Consider the following 18,952-nt stretch of genomic DNA (forward strand, 5'->3'; position numbering starts at 1 on the left):
TCACACACCTAGAAACAGGGAAGCAAGAATCAAGCCCGGAATGTCTTACCCCGAGTCCAGTGCTCAGACTGTGGCCACAGAGACTCAATCACGTTTTGCCCCAGAAGGGCCACCCCAACTACGATCATTTTCAGACAGTCAACTTGCAATAGGGTAATAACCCCTAGACTCACAGATGAAATTCAGAATGCTATTTCAAAGTGAAGATGTTTTTAGTTTGCTTCAAGAGGAATACTGTCCGAGGGTGCCCGCGCCCCGGTCGGCACACATCACGCTTCGGCAGACAGCGGGGCAAGTGGGGACTGTCGACCCCTTTCCATGGAGAAGGCTCAGGTCCCACTAGGACTGACTCTCTGCACACTCATTGCGTGCCAGGCACTGCTAGGAGCTTTCACATAATCATTTCATCTAATTGCATTAATGGGCGTCTATAATTAGGGCATATCCCTTCTACACCTAACATTGGGAACCATCTCTGAGGTGAGTGGGACAATCACATGATCCTCCATTCATTCTGACTTTATCGAGCACAGGACTAGCTGCCACGGTGCCAGGGGCAAGAACAGGAGCCCATCAGTTTCTCGGGGGGACCCAGGGGCCCTCAGAGGCGCCCATGAGGCTAGGGAGCTCGGGGCAGACCGAGCACGGAGCGGGCACGCGGCAGACAAGCTTTCCAGCTGCAGCTCTGCCTCGCCGGCTGCAGGACCCAGGGCCGGCCCTTCAGTCTTTTCTTTTTTTTTTTTTTAAGATTTTATTTATTTATTTGACAGAGAGAGAGAGAGCACAAGTAGGCAGAGAGAGAGGGAGAAGCAGACTCTCCAATGAGCAGGGAGCCTGACACGGGGCTCGATCCCAGGACCCTGGGATCATGACCTGAGCCGAAGGCAGCCGCTTAACTGACTGAGCCACCCAGGCGCCCCCCTTCAGTCTTTTCTTACAGAAACAGCGACGCCAGCCCACAAGGCAGCACGAGGAGTGTTTTGCTCACAAGTGCTGAGCGTGTAAAGGGTTCTGCACACGGGAATGAGTGAACGTACACAGGGGCACCAGGTGACCTCTCCACTCCCAGGCAAAACCGTGAGCAAAACCTCCAGATCCTGGCCCTGGGCCCAGGGTGGCTTTGCACTGGGGACATGAGGCTGAGCCTTGGTATTATCGGGTCACCCTTCTCCAAGCCCGCAAGTATCACACATCTCAGAAATCAAACCCTGTGTGCATACACACGCTCATCTGCATCCTCCTACAGACCTAGACACTTAGCCACACCCATGCCTACACACATCCATATACACTCACCCGTAAACTCACACCCACCCACACACACACACACACACTGTCAGACCAGAGGGCTTTTCCAGAGACAAAGGCACAAATAGAGTGGGATCTGAATTTCTCTCCAGATTTGTAGGTTATAATTAAAGCATGTTTCCAGCCAGAGTCCTGCCCAGCCTACAAACAATCCCCCTAAGTTGCAAGTACCCATAGGGGGTGTGGCTTGGCCCAGGCTGCAGCTCCCCACTGCAGCCCTGGACCCCCCTACCAGCCTCCTGCGGGCAGATGGGGAAGAGGCAGGCCCGAGGGTCCCAAGCAGCAGCCCCCCCACCACCACCACCACCACGGCCACCTGTGGGAACAAGAATGAGTTCGCACTGGTCAGGTGAAGAATCAGAGAAGGCTGTTCCAGGACCCTGCTCCCTCCCCAGCATGGTGGTGTTTAAACCTCATCTCTTGACCATGTGGGCTTGGAGGGGCTCTTTATTCACAAAGGGGTAGCCTGAGACCCAAGACCCCATGGCTGGGAGCACTGTGGCTACTCGAAAGGAAATGCTTCACTACCTATCCCCTCTGACTGCTGCTGACAGATAGATGCCAGTGGTATAGATGTCAGCCGGTGTAGACCAAAAGAAAACAGGGTGCACCACGAGGGCCATGGGGGTGGGAGGCTCTGGAGACAGGTGGCCCAGGTCCAACTTCCGTCCTCAAATGCTCCCCAGCTGAGAGGCCCTGGCAAGCAGCTTAGTTCCCCTGGCCTCAGTCTTTTGATCTGCAAAGTGGGGACGACCACCACCTCAGGCTGCAGGAGGTTGCAGGAGGCTGCAGAAGGATCTAGAAGCACCTTGGGCGGTGCAGGCCTTCCAAGGAGCGTCACGGACCTGGAGTGGCTCCCTGTGGGCCGCGGAAGTCTACAGGGGCCCGGCCCTGTGACCCCTCCCAGCCTCTCTTCTCGCCCTTGCTCTGGTGGTACCAAACTGCGTGGGGTGCCTTCCCACCCACTGCCTCTCGTCATGCCGCCCCTGGGCCAGGAATAGTGCCTCCTTCAAATTGATATGGTCAAGATGTTCAAAACACCACCACGCTGAGGGCGGGGGGAACGAGGTCCGGGAACAGCCTTGTCTGATTCTTCACCTGGCCAGGGTGGAGCCATCCAGGCACCACCTCCTCCTGGCAGCACGCGACGACAGTTTGCCCAGGCAGGGGTGACCGGACTCTGCACCCACAGCACCGCGGTGCTCTCCTGTCCCACTCCGGCAACTGTCAGCCTCCCTACAGGCAGAGACTGCATGCTCCTCACCCAGCACAGGAAGCTCTGTGGCATGCGCAAGCCGGTTAACCGATCAGTCCTGGTGGCCCCGACGCCCACTGCCAACTGCCCACGGGGGACCAGGGAGCTGCGTTAGCGCGGCCACCATTGGATCCTTGCAGACCGCCACAATTTAATCAGAACGCGAAGGGGGAGCGGCTGCTCGGAGGGACATGGGGGCAGCTCAGGGGAGCAGCCTGCCCCGGAAGCTACGATTCATACCCGCGTGAAACCTCTACGCAATAGTTTATTTCCAGGATCTCTGCAGCCGGAACGCGGGGACGGTCACGTCAGAGTTCAAGTGGAAAGACTAGTGCAGATCTCACGAGGCCCAAGGCTAACAGCGCAGGTGATGCTGACACTGATCTGTTCTTTTGTGTTCCTGCTCGTTTTAGTAAAATTAGAGCCCTCCCAGTAATTATGCAAAGACTGAAAAAACAGAACTCCCCACTCCACCAGGCAAGAACAATTAGCAAGTCCATCTCTTTTACTTCAGCCCATTTTGGGGCTGGGAGAGCTCACTAACTAGTAGTTTTAGGGCTGTTCTTACCTTAATTATTGTCATTATTTATAAGGGACGTCCGCGAATACAGTCAAATTTTATGAACCTCACCTCACACACCAGGGGCCAGGCGTGAAGGATTCCACTAAAAACAGGAAACGTGAGCTGTAGTCACGGCTCCATCCCAGTCCGGTGGCCCTTTCTTGCCAGGGTGGGGGGAGTGCCTCGGGAGGCTGTGACCCTTGGAGGCTGTGTGAGCCGGGGCGCTCCTGTCCCTCCAGCGTGGCCTTGGGTAAATATTCGATCGCCTACTGTGTGTCCATGCCTGATGGGGAACCAGGGTCCCGACCTGCATAGAGCTCACACCCCACGTGGCTGACGTACTGTCCCGAGGCTCCCCGAGCACCCTCCAGCTCACGAAACGGGTATGTGGCAGGAGGGGCTGACTGGCAAAAAGCCACTAAATCTCCCATCCACGTGCCCACTGGCCAAGGATCGGGGCGGGCCTATACAAAATCGAAAGGTGGGTCTAAAAAGCCACTCAAGCTACGAACTGTCTAGCTCCTCTTGGCTTTGGGGAGGTTTTCACAGAAATGTTGGCAAAGCTGACCCTCAGGATAGACCGATTTTATTCTCCTGTCCTTGGAAAGAGAGTTGAAAAGAAGCAGGGAGGAGGGAGGGTGGCGGGGAGGGCTGAGGCTAGCTGGGGCCCAGCGGCCCGGGGAGGGGGCGGCCCCCCGCGGCAGGGGGGCTGACAGGACTCAGCCCCCGCAAGTCCCCCATCCCGAGCTAGTACCAGAAGGACCCCCTTCTTGGTAGAGCCCTTGACCGCAGCCGATAGCCCGAAGAGCGAAGCCTGAATCCGGGGCTGGGTGAGGAAGGCTTTGTCGTGGCCCGGGAATACCTCAGGCATTAAGAGGGCATTTTTGCAGAGGCTAAAAATGCTTTCTTCATTTTTCACTGACAGCTGGTTAAGGAGGAATGCAACAGAATGTCTGCTCAGGCTTTGGGCCGACAGCAGGCTCAGCCCTGCTGCAGAGCCGCCTTTATCCCCGCTAAGAACGGGCTTTTAAAGGATACATTAGGGGAAGGCCTGGCCCTTTCAGGTTCTGAGTGGACTTGGGGCACTTTCTTCTTCTGTTATTTGGGGGAAGAAGGAGCTCCGTGGCCTCAGGGTCCTGGCAGCTTATACAAGCGTATTTCTCTGGGACCCAAACCCTCAGTCACTTTGCCCCAGTCGGCCCCAGCCATCAGTGGGCTCCAGCCCCGGGTGTTTGGGGAGCACCGGGCTCTTGCTCTCTCTGGCCCTTGCTGCCTCACCTGGGAATAACGATAGTCCCACCATGTCACAGGGGTGTGGCGAGGAGGAAACGCCTGCTCCTGGTACTCACTAGGTGTCAGTCACTCCTTCACATGTGTCGAGACTCAGCTCAGACCTCACCTCCTCCAGGAAGCCTTCCAGACCCCGGTGTCCAGTGTCCGAACAGGGCATGGCCTAAAGCGGGCAGGTGTTCAGCCAACACCTGTGAGCAGGTCAGTGTCTCTTCCAGGAGCTACAGGCAGCTGGGGCTGCACACTGATTCTCATTGGGCCCAGCTAGGAGCCCCCCCACATCCCGCTGGATGCTGCAGACAGGAGGCATGAGTGGCCCCAGAAAACAATTTCTTCCTTTCCACTGACATACAGGGTTTCTAAGACATTGCTTGAAATGAGAACTGCGCCCCTAAAAACAAGTTTGCAAACACCCAGGCCCCATAGGGTTTCAGATGCCCTGTCCCAGGTGGTTATTTAACTCAGTTCCCTCCTTTGCCCGAGGGAGACGATCACACCCGTCCCTGAAGGTGTTTGTGAGAACCGAGCTGGGTGCGGGGTAGACAAGCTTGGCTGCGACTTGCGGGCGGCTCAGGCTTGGGCTCAGGTCCAGCAGCAAACCATCCACCGCAGGTGGACAGGCCTGGAGCTGCAGCGTTGTGCCCGTGTCCAGGGCCAGCACGCACCAGCATGGCCACCCCCGGTGGCCCAGAGCTCCCGGGGTGCACAGGAGTTATTTGGGATAGAGGGGGAGAGGGGAAGAGGTGGGGTTAAGGAAGTCCAGGGAAGAGACCCAAGCAGAGAAATAAGGCAGCGACGGATGGGCATAGAGATGAGGGTCCAACCCGACATACAGTCCAGGTCCTACCCCAGTGGGACCTTGCCATCTGGACTCCCCTGGCCTCAGTCCTCTACCCAGGAGATGACACTGGCATGAGGACCCTGGCACGGGGTCCTGGCCAGATGGATGCCCTGCAATCAGAGCGAGGAGCAGAGGAGGCCGGGCCCACCGGAAGCAGGACGAATTTTCCGGGGCCAGCCTGGGCCCTCCTCCACGCAGCCCCAGCCCGGATTCCAAAGACCAGGGCACGCGTGACCGAGCGCAGTGAGGGACAGCCGCTCTTTCTTTGTGACCTGATCCACATTCCATTCCCAGGGGCTCCGTTCTGTTCCCCACTCTGCCCTGAGGCACTGTGAGAAGGCTGGCACACCCTCACGCCTCTCTGGGCCTCGGTTTCCCCCTCTACAAAGGAGTTGGAAAGAGATGGTCTCCAGGAGCCTCCAGGCTTCGACACGCCAAGATTTTCTGCCCCAGTGGATGGGAAGCCGAGAAACAGAGGCTCCCAGGTCGATTTTGTCTGGCGTACAGATGCGGCTAGAAAAATGCGCTGGTGGGCACTGGATCCGGGCCCAGCCGCTGCCCAACCCCCGGGCGCAGGTCACCCAGGAGGGATTTAGCTGGGAACGCAAGGCGAAAACGCAGCAAGGAGCCACCCCCAAGAGGTTTCTCTTGGGGTCATGGAGGCTTGTCAGTCTCTGGAGTGTCAGATTTTGATGATCTGCTTGTGGGGCCATCTCTCTTCCCCACTGGATGGCAAAGGCCCCGAGGGCAGGGTCTGCATGGTGTTTATTCACCTGTCCCTGCAGTGTCCAGCCCAGGGCCCGGTACAGATGAGGGCTCGGGAAAGGAGCAGAAGGGCAAGAGTAACTGAGTGAAGCTGAAGGCTCTCAGTCCAGTTCCTATGGTTCCGAAGCTGTGACTTCCCCCGCGAGGCCGAGATTTACCCCTGCGAGGCCGAGATTTACCCCCACGAGGCCATGTTGCGTGGCGCCCGCCGGCCTAGCATCAAGCACGGGGCTGCTAGGAGGGGGGCTTCTGGACGCCAGTGTCTCGAAGAGCTCACCACCACCCCACCCAAGCGGGACGAAGCCTGACCCTCCCTCCTCCCGTCTGCCCTCATCCCTGGGGCCCTGCAGGGCTTCGTCATCTAACATGGGGGAAACTGAGGCCCAGGGTGGGCAGTGACTCAAGGGCAAGCAGCAAGTTTTATGACTGCTGACAGCCAAACTGCATGCCCTCCCCTTGGGATCCCAGCTAGGACTAATGTACCATTAATTGTAATTAACTAATTATTCCTGCTGCCAACTAGCGGAGGAGGCGGCTGGGAGTGGGGAGCCCCTAAATGACTCAGTCATGTTTACAACATGCAAACCCATTTAAGAGCTTGTAAAGTCGCTATAAATGGCTCTTTGGCAACAGGGGAATAACGATCCCCTGTCTCCAGCTGCCAGTTTAACAACGGTTGGGGTTGGCAGCGGGTGTCCGGGCGCAGGGACCAGGGTTCTGAGATCCAACAGCGCCACCTAGAGACCTTGTTCCAAAACTCGGCTGAAGGGCCACCCGCTCGGACGCTCCTTCTGGTCAACACCTCACAGAATCCACGACCCAGGACACCACAAAGCCCGTGCCCCCCCCCCCATTCGCAATGGAGAAACTGAGGCCGACGCGAGGACAGGGCCTGGCCTTCGGCTACTCATCTGCTTTGAATATACTCAGAGTCTAAATCTAAGTCCAAAATGGTAGCTGGGATGGTTTCCATTCCCCACAAACTTGAGGTCTCTAAAACTCAACAGTGCAGGAGAGGTTTACGAGCCAGTTCCCCAGACTCACCTGCTTCCCGCCTCCGCTGGCATCCCTCCCCTCCCTGTCCACCCCCCAGCCCTCCTCCGTGCTCCCGAGGCGCTGAACCTCGGTGGAAGGCGCCAGCAGGCTCCTCGATCAAGGGCTGTGCGCGTGACCTGCCGGGCGGGACACCGCCTGGACGCACGGCAAGGCAAGCGGTCTGGGGCCGAGGCCAGAGCACGGGCTCAGACCCCCCGTTTGCTATTCCTTCTGTCGTCGCCCCCGGAGACCTGGAGCCCAGCCAGGAGCAGAGCCCACTCCTTGCCTGTGACTGCCTTGGGAGGGGGCAGGAGGGGGTTCCAGCTGGCCCTGAAGAATAGGAGGGATTTAGGAGGGGGACTCAGATGGGACATCGGCTGGTCCAGAGAGGTTTTCCCAGCAGCCTGGCACCACGGGCCTCCACGAGGCCGCTGGCTGGGAGAACCTGAACGTCTCCAGCCACTCACCCACAGTCATGCCATCCATGTAGCGCTTGATGATATCAAAGGAGTCCCGCAGGTTCCCTTCGGTGATGTCGAAGATGATGTCGGCGTGGTTGGCAGGATACACGGGCATGATGGCCCGGAGAAAGATGATCTCTGCGGGAGGGAAGCACATCATGGAGCCCCCGGAGATGCACCCTCGGGTCCCAAGAACCCAGGGCCGGCGAGCCCTGCACCGAGAAGGCGGAGGAGGGGTCCTGAGGGCTCACAGGTCATCGCCTCTCCCCCTTGTGATCAGCGGGGAAACTGAGGCCTGGAGAAGCTTTGGATCTTCCCTGAGGTCCTGCGGCTAATGGGCAGCAGTGGCAGGGCTGAGGGGCACTTGGTAATTAGTTGTAAATCTTCATGAACTTGGGAAGAAGGGGAAGGGCGGTGGACGCGGGGACAAATGGAGAGAGGTCAGCAAGGGCAAGAGAGCAGGCTGGTCTCCTGCCCTGTGGTGACGTGGGCCAAAAAAGCCACTTCTCAGGGTGGGCTGGGCATTTTGGTGGTTGTGTCCATCTCCTCGGCCGCCCCGTGTAACGCGGGGCCAACCACCCTGGGTTGGGGGCACAAGGCCCCAATTCTACCCTGGCTCTGGGTGATCTAGAGGCGTCTTCCCTCTGGGCCTCCGTTTCGTCATCTGTAGAGTGAAGGAGGCAGACCGCCAGTGCCCACTGAGGGTCCTTTCAGCACTAAAGGTCACGGTCAGGATTTCCTGGGCCCCAGATGTTAATAGGCATCTCCAGCCACGCTCAACTCCCTATAGAATCAACTTCCAGACCAGCGCTGCTCAAGAGGCCACAAAACCAGCCGTTAGGGGTTTGGGAAGGATTTGTATGTGGTTTGGTGGAACCGGTCATTTGGCACAAGGCAAACACCAGTCAGTGGATTTTCTCCAATCCAAGTCCATGCCATCCTGCAGAGATTCTGTGCCTCTCCTTTTCTAGAATAACGAGTCAGTGGGGAGGGGAGCAGGGGGCCACCCGCTCTTTCAGGTGACCATGTCCTTGGGGAGCATCTCCTGCCCTCGTCACCCCCACGCCCCCCACAACCAGGTGTTATGTTCTGGCATGTGCCCCTGTGTCACCCCGTGGGATGCTATCACAGTGTGTAAACATGGGCTTTAGTCCCACTGGCTCAACTCCAGGCACATCTCCCCTCGGAGGTTCAGGGAGCTGTTCCTTACCGTTGCGCCCCAGAGCCTGGCCCTGGGCCTGACACCTAGGAGGCTCCATAAATGTTTGCTGCGTGAATCAATCACGCGGCAAGGCCAGGGATGAAGACCCCACAGAGGAAGGGGTGGCCTCAGCATGGGGGCTGCACACCCAGAAGCAAGGTGTACAGCTGCCAGGAGGGTGGGGTGCCCCAGGTCCCACCCCAGCGGAAGGGGTGCTATGACGGCAGGTCTATACAGCAGGCCAGGAGCCGCCTGGGCCCCTACTTCACTCCTGGGCCCCCTGGATCCAGTCTAGGCCCTCGGTCTCCAGGGTGACATTTCTGTACGCAAATAGTACCAGGCACAGCCCTGTGATGGCTCCCAAAAGCCTTGCAGTGGAAGCCCCAACCCCAAGTCAAGGCTTATCTTCCCAGCCTGTCTCTTGCCAAGCCTCTCCCACTCCAGCCAGAAAAGCTTGGCTTCATTCCTCAAATACCCACCGCCCCCTAAACTTACCTCCAGACCTTCCAGATGAGTTCTGCTCCACTTGGCACCCCCCTCTCTCCCTGTTCCCCACTTTTACTACTTACCTCCTACTGACCATCTGGGCCCCAGCGTGGCAGTCACTTCCTCCCAGAAGCCCTCCCTGACGCCCCAGCGCTTGGCACAGAGCCAACGCTCACCACCCAGAAGAAGCATCCTCCTGAGCTGAGAGCCAGGAACGGGCCGGCATGGTGCTGTGCGCTCTGGGCACACTGGGAGACACAGAGGCAAATCCACGTCTTTCCCAGGGAGTAGCTCCTTGGGGCCAAGCTCTCGGCTCAAGCGCTGGGAAGCCCCAGAGGAGGCCGCCTCGCAGGGGCGTTTCTCTAGCCCCGGGGCCCCCGCGCCCATTCCAGCCGTGGGAGTCGCCACTCACCTTCAGGGCGGGTGAACTCTCGGAAGGTGGGCAGTGACACGACAGTGTGGGAGATGGTGTGCACTGGGTCCAACATGCAGGTGACGTCGTTGGGGCGACAGGACCTGATGCAGCGGACGGTGTCCGTCTTCTCCTGGCGGAGCCTGAGGGGAACCACAGCACAAGAGGAGGATGGGAAGGTCGGAACTGCCACTCCCACAGAGACCCAGGTTCCAGGAGGAGCCGCAGGTGGCCCGGCGGGGAGCGCCTGTCCCAGGGACGCCCCGCCAGAGAAGCGCAGCGGCCTCCACAGCCGAGCTGCTCGCCTGGGACGCCGCGTAGCCCTTCCTGCCAACCGGACCAGGACCCACACTCCGGTCCCCATCTGCCCTGGCTGTGGATAAGCGAAGCTTTGCTATTTGCCAAACTGTATGGACTGAGCTCCGGCTTCCACAACTGCAGGCGGATTCACCCGCTTGACAAGTGTGTTTTGAAGGCCTGCTGGGTTCGAGGCACCAGGGACGCCGAAGCAAACATGGGAGACATGGTCCCGCCTCCCCGGAGCCCCCCGGGCAGGTGGGTCGCAGGGGTAGTGAGAGACCGCATAGTAGCGCCCAGCTCGGTGCCCAGCACAAAGAGGTCAAACCCACAGTGTCATGCGACAGACCGGGAGGGGAGAGACGAGGGGGGAGCTTGTTTGCTAGCCATATTTTAAATCCTCTTTATTGTAAAATAAAACACAGATGCAAAACCTACCCGGAACAAAGATGTAGTTTAATGAGTAGTATAATCACCGCTGAGGTCAAGAAAGAGATCCTTCATCTGCCATCTGAGGCCCCTTCGTGTGCCCACACCAATCTCAGTGCCTGCCTGCCCGCCCCACCCCTCCCAGGACCCCTGTCCTGATGGCCCCAGCATCGCCTACCTGGGTTTCTTTATAGTTCCTATCACACGGTGCATGCCTCAAGACAGTCATGAGAAAAACGTGCTGTGTCTCAAGTCCTTTCTAATCTACAGGTTTCCTCTCTATCCCTTCATTTCCCAGACAGTTGATCTGTTAAGGAACTGGAAGCCTCTGAACCATAGAGCTTCCTACATGTGGGCTCGCTGATTGCATCCTCGTGGTGCGATGCCGGCTGTCGATCTGTCCTCTGCATTTCTGGCACACTGGCCGCTGGATCCAGATCTGATCAGATGCAGGCCCAGTGCCTTTGGCAAGATGACAGTTGGTGGTGTCTCTTCCATTGGGGGGCACTTGGTGTCTGGTTGTCTCTCTCTCTGTGATGTCAGCAGCTGTTGATGCTCAGGGCCTAGATCCACTGATCCATTGGGGATTGCAACATGCTGGTAGTCCGATTCTATCATTTCTTTTTAGTGTGTTAGTTGGAATACTTCTGTAAAGAGCGCTGCCCCTCATACGCTATCTGGTTACCAGGAGGTATTATTCATAGAAGAAAAGCAAGATCAATGCCTGATTCTTGCCTTATTTTCATAGGTTTTCAGGATCATGAACTTGCTCTCTCTCCATCATCACCAGACGTTACCGTTGATTTTTTAAAATATTAGTATGAACTCATGGATTTAAACCATTTGATGGATTTCAATCCATTGCAATTATTATCCTTTGTTGGAACTCAAGCTTTCCCATCTTTGGTCAGAGGGAAGATCAGAGTGGCTCCAGGAATCTTCAGTAGGTCTCTTACTCTGTGGTCCAACAGGGTGGTCCAGCCTCATCTTGTACTTTTCCTGCCCCAGCTACTTCTCCAAGAAGTCTTGGTTTTTTGTGTTTGTTTGTTTTGGTTTTTAGTGGAAAATGGTATTTGAAGACCACACCCTAGATACCAGGTATGATGGGTGCTTCTAGGTTGGCCATTGCTTCCAGGCCTCTTCAGTGGATTTTTAAAGGGAAAATATATCATGAGTTCCTACTGATATTTCTGATTCAAAGCAAGAATGACACAGACTTTTAATCTCTTCTATATTACAAAGGAATCTCTTTTCTTCCATAACAGAATCCTGGTTCTTAGGAACACAGGAGATGTTAGAATATCCCATAATTATTGATGTAGTTATTCTATATTCTGACACGGTAGTCTCAGAAGAGCAATACCTAAAATTACCACCACTGACACAAGGACTTAAAATAATGTTTATTTGGATATGTTCTCCCTATTCCACCTATTTTAATGGATGTGCTATATCTACATTGTTTGAACATATAGCAATTCATAGTATACCATTTCCTTATAACACTCACTTAGTTGTAGCTGGAAGAGTAACTATGCCTAATGCCAGCACATTGATACTTTTTCGTGTTGGTAATACTTTGTGTCCTTTGTCCACACAGGTCTGTTTTGTTGGGTATATAATCCTTGGCCTATGTTTTCTTGAGGATCCTAAGTATTCACCTTCTTCTAGCATAAGTGTTGCTGTGAACAAGTCTGATGACAATATAATTTTTCCCCTTCAAAGTCGTTGCTGGTTTTGCCTAGATGCCCTCTAGATGTTTGTCTTTTCTTCAAAGTCTGATAATTTTACGAGGCTATGTCTTCATATTTGCTGCTCTGAATAGGTATGTTCAGGTATGCTGTGTGTTCTCTCAATGTGGATTTTCAAATCCTTTTTTTTAATTTCTGGAAACTTCTTTGAGTTACCACTTTTAATACTTCTTTCTTTCCTTTGTTGTGGGTTCGTTCCTCAGAGATTTCTATTATCTGTATGTTGGGTCTTCTTTGCGTGTCTTCAATGTCTGTTACTTTCTCTTCAAGCTTTTTCATCTCTTCTATTTTTTTGATTTATAAAATTTGTCTTCTTCTTGGTCCCTCCGTCTCTCAAATATTTATTTCTGCAGTTGCTTTTTGCTTTAATTTTGTATTATTTCCTGGGTTCTGTCACTGTATTTCTCAATTTTTCCTAATTCTGACTTACAGTTTTCATCCATTTTTTAGCATTTTCTTAATGCTTTTACTTTGTTTTGATACAGGTTACAGTTTTGATCTGGATTCTGAGCATATCTTTCTGGTGTGTTTTCATTGTGCAGAGGGATGTCATTCTGTTCCTTATTATCCTTTCTCTTACATAATTTTGTATGAGATTCAATGTTGATTCTTTTTGGTTGGTCATTTTCAAGTGTTATTAATTTTCCTGAAATTTTAGAAAAGGGCATATTCACAGCAGTTTTCCTGACTTCACAGAGCTCCCTTACCTGTCATTTGGGGCAGTGTGCTTTCTGAGATTCCTCTACATTTACCTGGACTTTCTTTATCCAGAGTCTATTGTCTCTTTCCTACTTAACTCTGCATTTCTCTTCCAGCAGCTTCTCCATAGTGTGAGATCCTGATCTTAAGGCAAGCCCTGCTGGCTCAGTTCCAAGAGTTCCTAGGGGCTAGATGGCTCCATTCCCTCAACGCTTCCGTGAGCTCCTTGCACACACTGGAATGGAATGAGTAAAATGTCTCCCAGTCTCAGCTGCTGCTCCAAACTTTTTCTACTGTATCTTCCAGGGAATACCTGTTGACTACTCTGGAGTCTCCCACTGCTTTCTTCTGCACAGGTGCCAAGACCATGCAGGTGGACATAAACTGTTATCTTGGGGCTTGTAGGGATATCATGTCATCTTGTTTAGTTGGGCATATTTTTCTGTGGATTTTCAAATTTTTTTGCCCAGCCATCTTGGGTTGGGTTGGGATCTTTGGGTTTGGATCCAGAGAGCTTCAAACACTATGCTGCTGCATCTTCCCAGATTCTCTGTGCTTAAAGAGTTTGCACAAGTTATCTCATTTAATCTCCACAGCTCTTCCCTCTATACCACATTGCCTCCCTCTTTAGCTAATAAAACGTCCAATTCTATACCTGGGAATTATAGAATAGGGCTCATATCCATTATTTAGGAAAAGGGGCCAGAATAACAATCCGACCAGCACTGACTAACCCCAGCAATCCTGCCCTCTTCACAACATTCAAGGCAGCAGGGGGCAGGGTTTCAGGGAAGACTCCAGAGCCAGGCTGCCTGGGTTTGAATCCCAGCCCCACCTGATACCAGCTGTGAGACTTTGGGCAGGTTACTTATCTGCTCTATGTCTCCAAGGCTTCCATGTGAAATGGGGATCTTAACAGTATTTTCCTCACAAGGCTGTTGGGAGGGTTAATTGAGTTAAATGCTTGGAGCAGTGCCTGGGCCTCAGTAAACAGTACACGTGTTAGCTATCATAGCTATGATTATTATCATTATAATAATGACAATCATGATTATTATCATTTGCCCTTGGGAGCTAAGGTTAGTACAGTGATCGAGTCAGAAGAGCAGAGGCCTAGGAGTTAGTCAGAAGTGATGGCAGTGACCTTGGACACATCCAAACCCTCTGAACCTTCATTCCCCATTTAACTCAAGATCCAAATGAACACTAATGTTCCTTCCAATGAATGAAGAAACCAACACTTATTGACTGCCTACTATATATACCAGATAATGCCTCATCTGCAATTGCATGTAATCTTCAAAATAATCCATGAGGGGGCCATGAAAGCTCTGAAAGGCAAATGACTTATCTATGACTTTGGATAAGTCATAAAACTAGTAAATGTCAAGGAGGACCTTCAAACTCTTGTAACTTTTGTTATGTTTCTGCCCTGCATGATCTCCACAGCACGATGTAGGACTATCACCATGTAGCCCCAAGGAACTGCCGGGCAGAGATGAGCCTTCAGGTAATGCAGATATGGCCTCACATGTGCACTCAGGCACACACAAAGACAGCAGAGATGTCCTGAAATGGAATGGGCCACCTTACAAGTTAAGGAGTTCCACAAACAAAGGAGAGTGCAAGCAAAGCTGGATGGTCAGTTGGTGGGAATGTTGTACAGGAGACTCTGGCAAACCCTGTAACATCACTGCATGGCCTCTAAAGCCCCTGAGAGTTCTCCCCCACTTGACACTCCTATGGACATGAAGGAAAAGTGCTTCTTCCAATCTGAATGATCTGGAGCATGATGAAAGAATAATTGAATACAATAACTAGATCCCTGCTGTAACTTGCTGACTTCACAGAAGAGATGATATTTGAACTAGCCTCGAAAATACCATCCATCCATCCATCATCCATCCATCTATCTATCCATCTATCCATCCATCCATCAATCTATCCATCTGTCCATCCATCCATCCATCCAACCATCCATCCATCATCCACCCACCCACCATCCATCCAACCATCCATCCATCCATCCATCCATCCATCCATCCATCCATCCATCATCCACCCACCATCCATCCATCCATCCATCCAACCATCATCCATCTATCATCCATCCAACCATCCATCCATCTATCCATCATCCACCCACCATCCATCCATCCATCCATCATCCATCTATCATCCATCCATCTATCCATCCATCCATCCATCCATCCATCCATCCATCCATATATTTATTCAGATGTTTACTGAACTCCTTCTACAGGCCAAACACTCTGAAATGATAGAGAATACAGACATAATCCCTGTCCTTAAAAAGGCCCCAGTGCAGGGGCTCCTGGGTGGCTCAGATGGTTAAGCATCTGCCCTCGGCTCAGGTCATGATCCCGGGGTCCTAAGATTGAGCCCTGTATCGGGCTCCCTGCTTGGCGGGGAGCCTGCTTCTCCCTCACCCTCCTACTGTTCCCCCAGCTTGTGCTCTCTTGCTCTCTCTGTCAAATAAATAAATAAAATCTTAAAAAAAAAAAAAAGGCCCCAGTGCAGTAGGGATAATAAAAAGTAACAACCGGGCGCCTGGGTGGCTCAATTGGTTAAGCGACTGCCTTCGGTTCAGGTCATGATCCTGGAGTCCCGGGATCGAGTCCCGCATCGGGCTCCCTGCTCAGCAGGGAGTCTGCTTCTCCCTCTGACCACCCCCCTCATGTGCTCTCTCTCTCTCAAATAAATAAATAAAATCTTAAAAAAAAAAAAAAAGTAACAACCACAAGATAACAGGAAAAATGTTCGGATGGAGTATGTCCAGGGCTATGCGAGCTCAGAATAAGGAAAGGCTTCATGGAGGAGGTGACCTCTGAGCTCACGCTTCAAGGAGAATAGCAGTTTGCAGAAGGATAGCATGGCACATGCTAAAGCCAAGGGCAGGCACATTCAGGGAAGGGCAAGCAACTCTGCGTGGCTAGAACAAAGAGGATGAGCTAGGATGGAGCTGGAAAGGTGGGCAGAGCCTTGAATACCATTCAGGAGAGTTGGACTTCATCTGCTCGTAATAGAGAACCACAGAAGGTCCTAACAAGAGAGAAACATAACCAGACCGGCCCTTCAGAGGGGTCCTCTAGCTGCAGCTTGGAGAATGCATTAGAAGATAGGAGACTGGGTGCTGGTCCAGACCAGACATGATCAGATAGAGGTATGGGAGACCGATTGGAGGCTTGAGGTGACTGGCTAGAAGTGTGCATGGTTCCATGGCAACTTAACTGCTGCTTCTGTCAAAAGTGCAAAGCGTAGAGTTTATTTCCCTACCAGACAGCAAGGCCAGGACACCCTCCCCACCAACTTACATGTCATTGTAGAAAGGATCTTAGGATCCTGCAATATCCTTTACTTGATTCCTCTGTGGCATTCTGCCTTCCCCTCTTGTTTCTGCTCGGAAACAGCATCGGCAGTCACAGAAAATGCTACAGACATAAGCCAATGTTGACAGAGAGTCATCCACTCCCTCAACAGACATGGACAGAGCACTTAGTGTGTGTTACGCACCTCACCAGGAGCTAGGGACACGTCACTGAATGAGATGGAGCTGGTCTCTGCCATCACAGAGGCTTCTGGGTGGTGGAGAAGACAGATGTGAAACACAGACAAATGGGAAATGCAAACTGTGAGAAGCATAATGTTGAAGTGTTATGAGAAAGACTGACAGAGGAGACAACGCAATGGTGTTGAGGAAGGCCTCACTGAGAAAGGAACACTTAAGCTGAGCTTTAACCAACTTTCAAGCCAAGGGTACAAAGCATGTGCAAAGGGCCTGAGGCAGCAAAGAACTCAGCAGTGTGGCTCAAGGGAAGTGATCAAGGGGAGAATAATTCGAAGTCAGGCTGGAGATGCATGCAAGGACTAAATTATACAGGGCCTGAAAGGCACCCTAGGGACTTGTGATGATGGTTTGGCTGGAATCATGGTGGGGAAGATGAAGAGAGGTGGGTGGGTCAAGGCCAATGTTGAAGGTATTGTGATAGAAAGGAATAGTCAGAGTTGTGGAGGCAGCAAGCCAGGGTTCAAATACCAGCTGTGTGATCTTGGGCAAATCACTCGCCCTCTCTGAGTCTCTATGGGGATGAGACACCTGCCTTGCACCCCCTGGAGGTAAGGATCACAAAGGACCTGAAGCACCCTCAGTGGTTCCCATGAGCGGCACATTTATTGTGTCGTCCTTAACCGCCTCCCGGCATGGGGGCAAAATCCCCAGTAGAGGCAACCGCCCTCATTTAGGCAAGAGCTGCATCCAAGATTCTGCAGCTGTGTTCGGGGCTTTTCCCCACAAGTTCAGGCCTCTCATCAAGACAAACAGAACGAGAGGCTTGAATCTCAGGATAGAGTTTTTCTGACTCCATTAAATGCTCAGCTCCGTGCGACAGAGCAAGGAAACCAAGGAGAGCCAGAAGACCTGGTCCCATGGCCTGGCTTTGCCACACACGGGCCACAAAACTTTGGCCGAGCCCCTTCCCTTCTCCGGGCCTCGGTTTCCACATTTGTAAAATAAGAGAGGAAGGAGCTCAATAATCTTCCAATGATCGCCTCATCCTTTGGGCTCAACACAAAACGAAGAGATCCTTCATCTGAAATGATACACGCGAGCTTCCTTCTCCCCGCCCCTGGGCTCCCTGGTGGGGTGTATGGTGACCTCCATCAACAGGGACCCCCAGATGCACGCTACTGTATGAAAAACACTTTGTCACCGCACGGGGGCACCAGGCAGTGGCAGGTGCCTGCCCCCCTCCCCGCCCCCCCACCCCAAGGTGAGAGACAGCACAGAATCCCCACCATGCGAAATAAAACCAAGGCACGCGAGGCATGCTGTGTAGGGATCGCCTGCTAAAACTTTATTAAAATCCCGGAGGGGAGGGTTAGGAAAGCGACAAGGGGGAGCCCCCGGCGCCCCAAAGCAAGTGCTCAGAGCTCTGCGGACACAAAAATGAAAAGCTTGGCCACAAAGGAGCTGACGGTGCCGTGGCGGTAGAGGTCCATCTTGACGGTCAGGAGCAAGTCCCTGGGCTCAGGGATGGGCTTGGTGAGGGCCACCACCCCACTGTGGTGGCTCACCTTCCGGGTGGTGAAAAAGCCCTCCTCATTGCCGCCAGTGATGGCCAGCTGCATGCTGTACCCAGGGACGGCACTGGAGGGGCCCATGCGGAAAACCACCGCGGGCACTTGGATGTTGGTGGGGAAAGAGAGGTGGTAGTAGGTTATTCTCAGAGGCAGCTTGGGGCACTCCTGATTCTCATGGCAAGGCAAGCGCTCGCAGCGACTGCAAGAAAAGTGGACAGAGACACAAGAAGAGGGTTAGAGCCAATTCAGCAAGCGGAGGAACAACAGAGCACGAGGGAAAGCGGGGGGCTCGCTGTGCGGGGCCTCCCGCCCCCCCCCCCGGCCAGGTCAGCCGACAGGAAGAGCCCCCCTCACTCACCTGCGGGAGGTGCCGTGGACCTCCGGGCCGCCGACTCAGCCACTAGCCTCTTCCAACACCCTCAGGGGGCACTGGGTGGCTGGGGCCTAGGGCTGTGCCGGGAGCGAGGCGTGTGCCCTCTCACTGGCAGAGCCCCACCCCGGGCCACACTCACCAGGCACACCCTGCCCGCTGAGGGTCGTCCAGGCGCCTGGCCCCTCACCCAGACAGCGGTCAGGGCCATACAGGGCTCTTGGTGGGTCACGGAGATGCCCCTGGGAGTGATCATCTCCGCCACGAGCAGTCATGGCTGCTGCCATCTATCAAGTGCTTGGCCATTCGTCATCAAGCTTTCTCTAGTGATCACTGTAACCGCACTGTGACAGTGGGCTGAGTGCCATTCTTCAGGCGAGGAAACTGAGCCTGAAAGAGTTGGGGGCCTTCCCAAGGTCACAGTGAGTGAGGAAGCCAGATCTGTGTTCAGGCAGTGAGGTCTGTTCCTCAACCCCCTCGCTGAGCCTTGTGCTCCAGGCCCAGGTTCCTGTGTGTCCACAGGGACAGCCAGGGCTTGGAATGGAGAAGGAGACAGGTTCTAACTTCCTGTGACAGGATGGGGAGAGGTTCTGACTTGCTGTTATAGTTCTAACTTCCTGTGACAGAATGAGGACAGCTCCTAACTTCCTGTGACAGGATGGAAAGAAGTTCTAACTTCCTGTGACAGGT

The 18,952-nt window shown here is 53.6% G+C and overlaps 1 protein-coding gene across 2 annotated transcripts in view; it reads right to left on the minus strand.

Moving 5' to 3' along the window:
- Positions 1-18,952, minus strand: part of FBLN1 (fibulin 1) — an 82,839-nt gene that overhangs the window by 13,278 nt on the left and 50,609 nt on the right. Inside the window, exons 15-16 of one of the 2 annotated variants that reach the window (XM_034987311.1) lie at positions 9,617-9,759; positions 7,524-7,655 (exon numbers count right to left, since the gene is read on the minus strand). In XM_034987311.1, coding sequence (XP_034843202.1) covers positions 7,524-7,655; positions 9,617-9,759 — 275 coding nt within the window. Of the gene's footprint in view, positions 1-7,523; positions 7,656-9,616; positions 9,760-17,632; positions 18,092-18,952 lie in introns of those variants that run through there. The other variant, XM_034987312.1, reaches the window with a different exon arrangement.

The sequence above is a fragment of the Mirounga leonina genome, unplaced genomic scaffold (genome assembly GCF_011800145.1).
Source record: "Mirounga leonina isolate KUSES-001 unplaced genomic scaffold, KU_Mleo_1.0 Mir_418, whole genome shotgun sequence".
NCBI lineage: Eukaryota > Metazoa > Chordata > Mammalia > Carnivora > Phocidae > Mirounga > Mirounga leonina.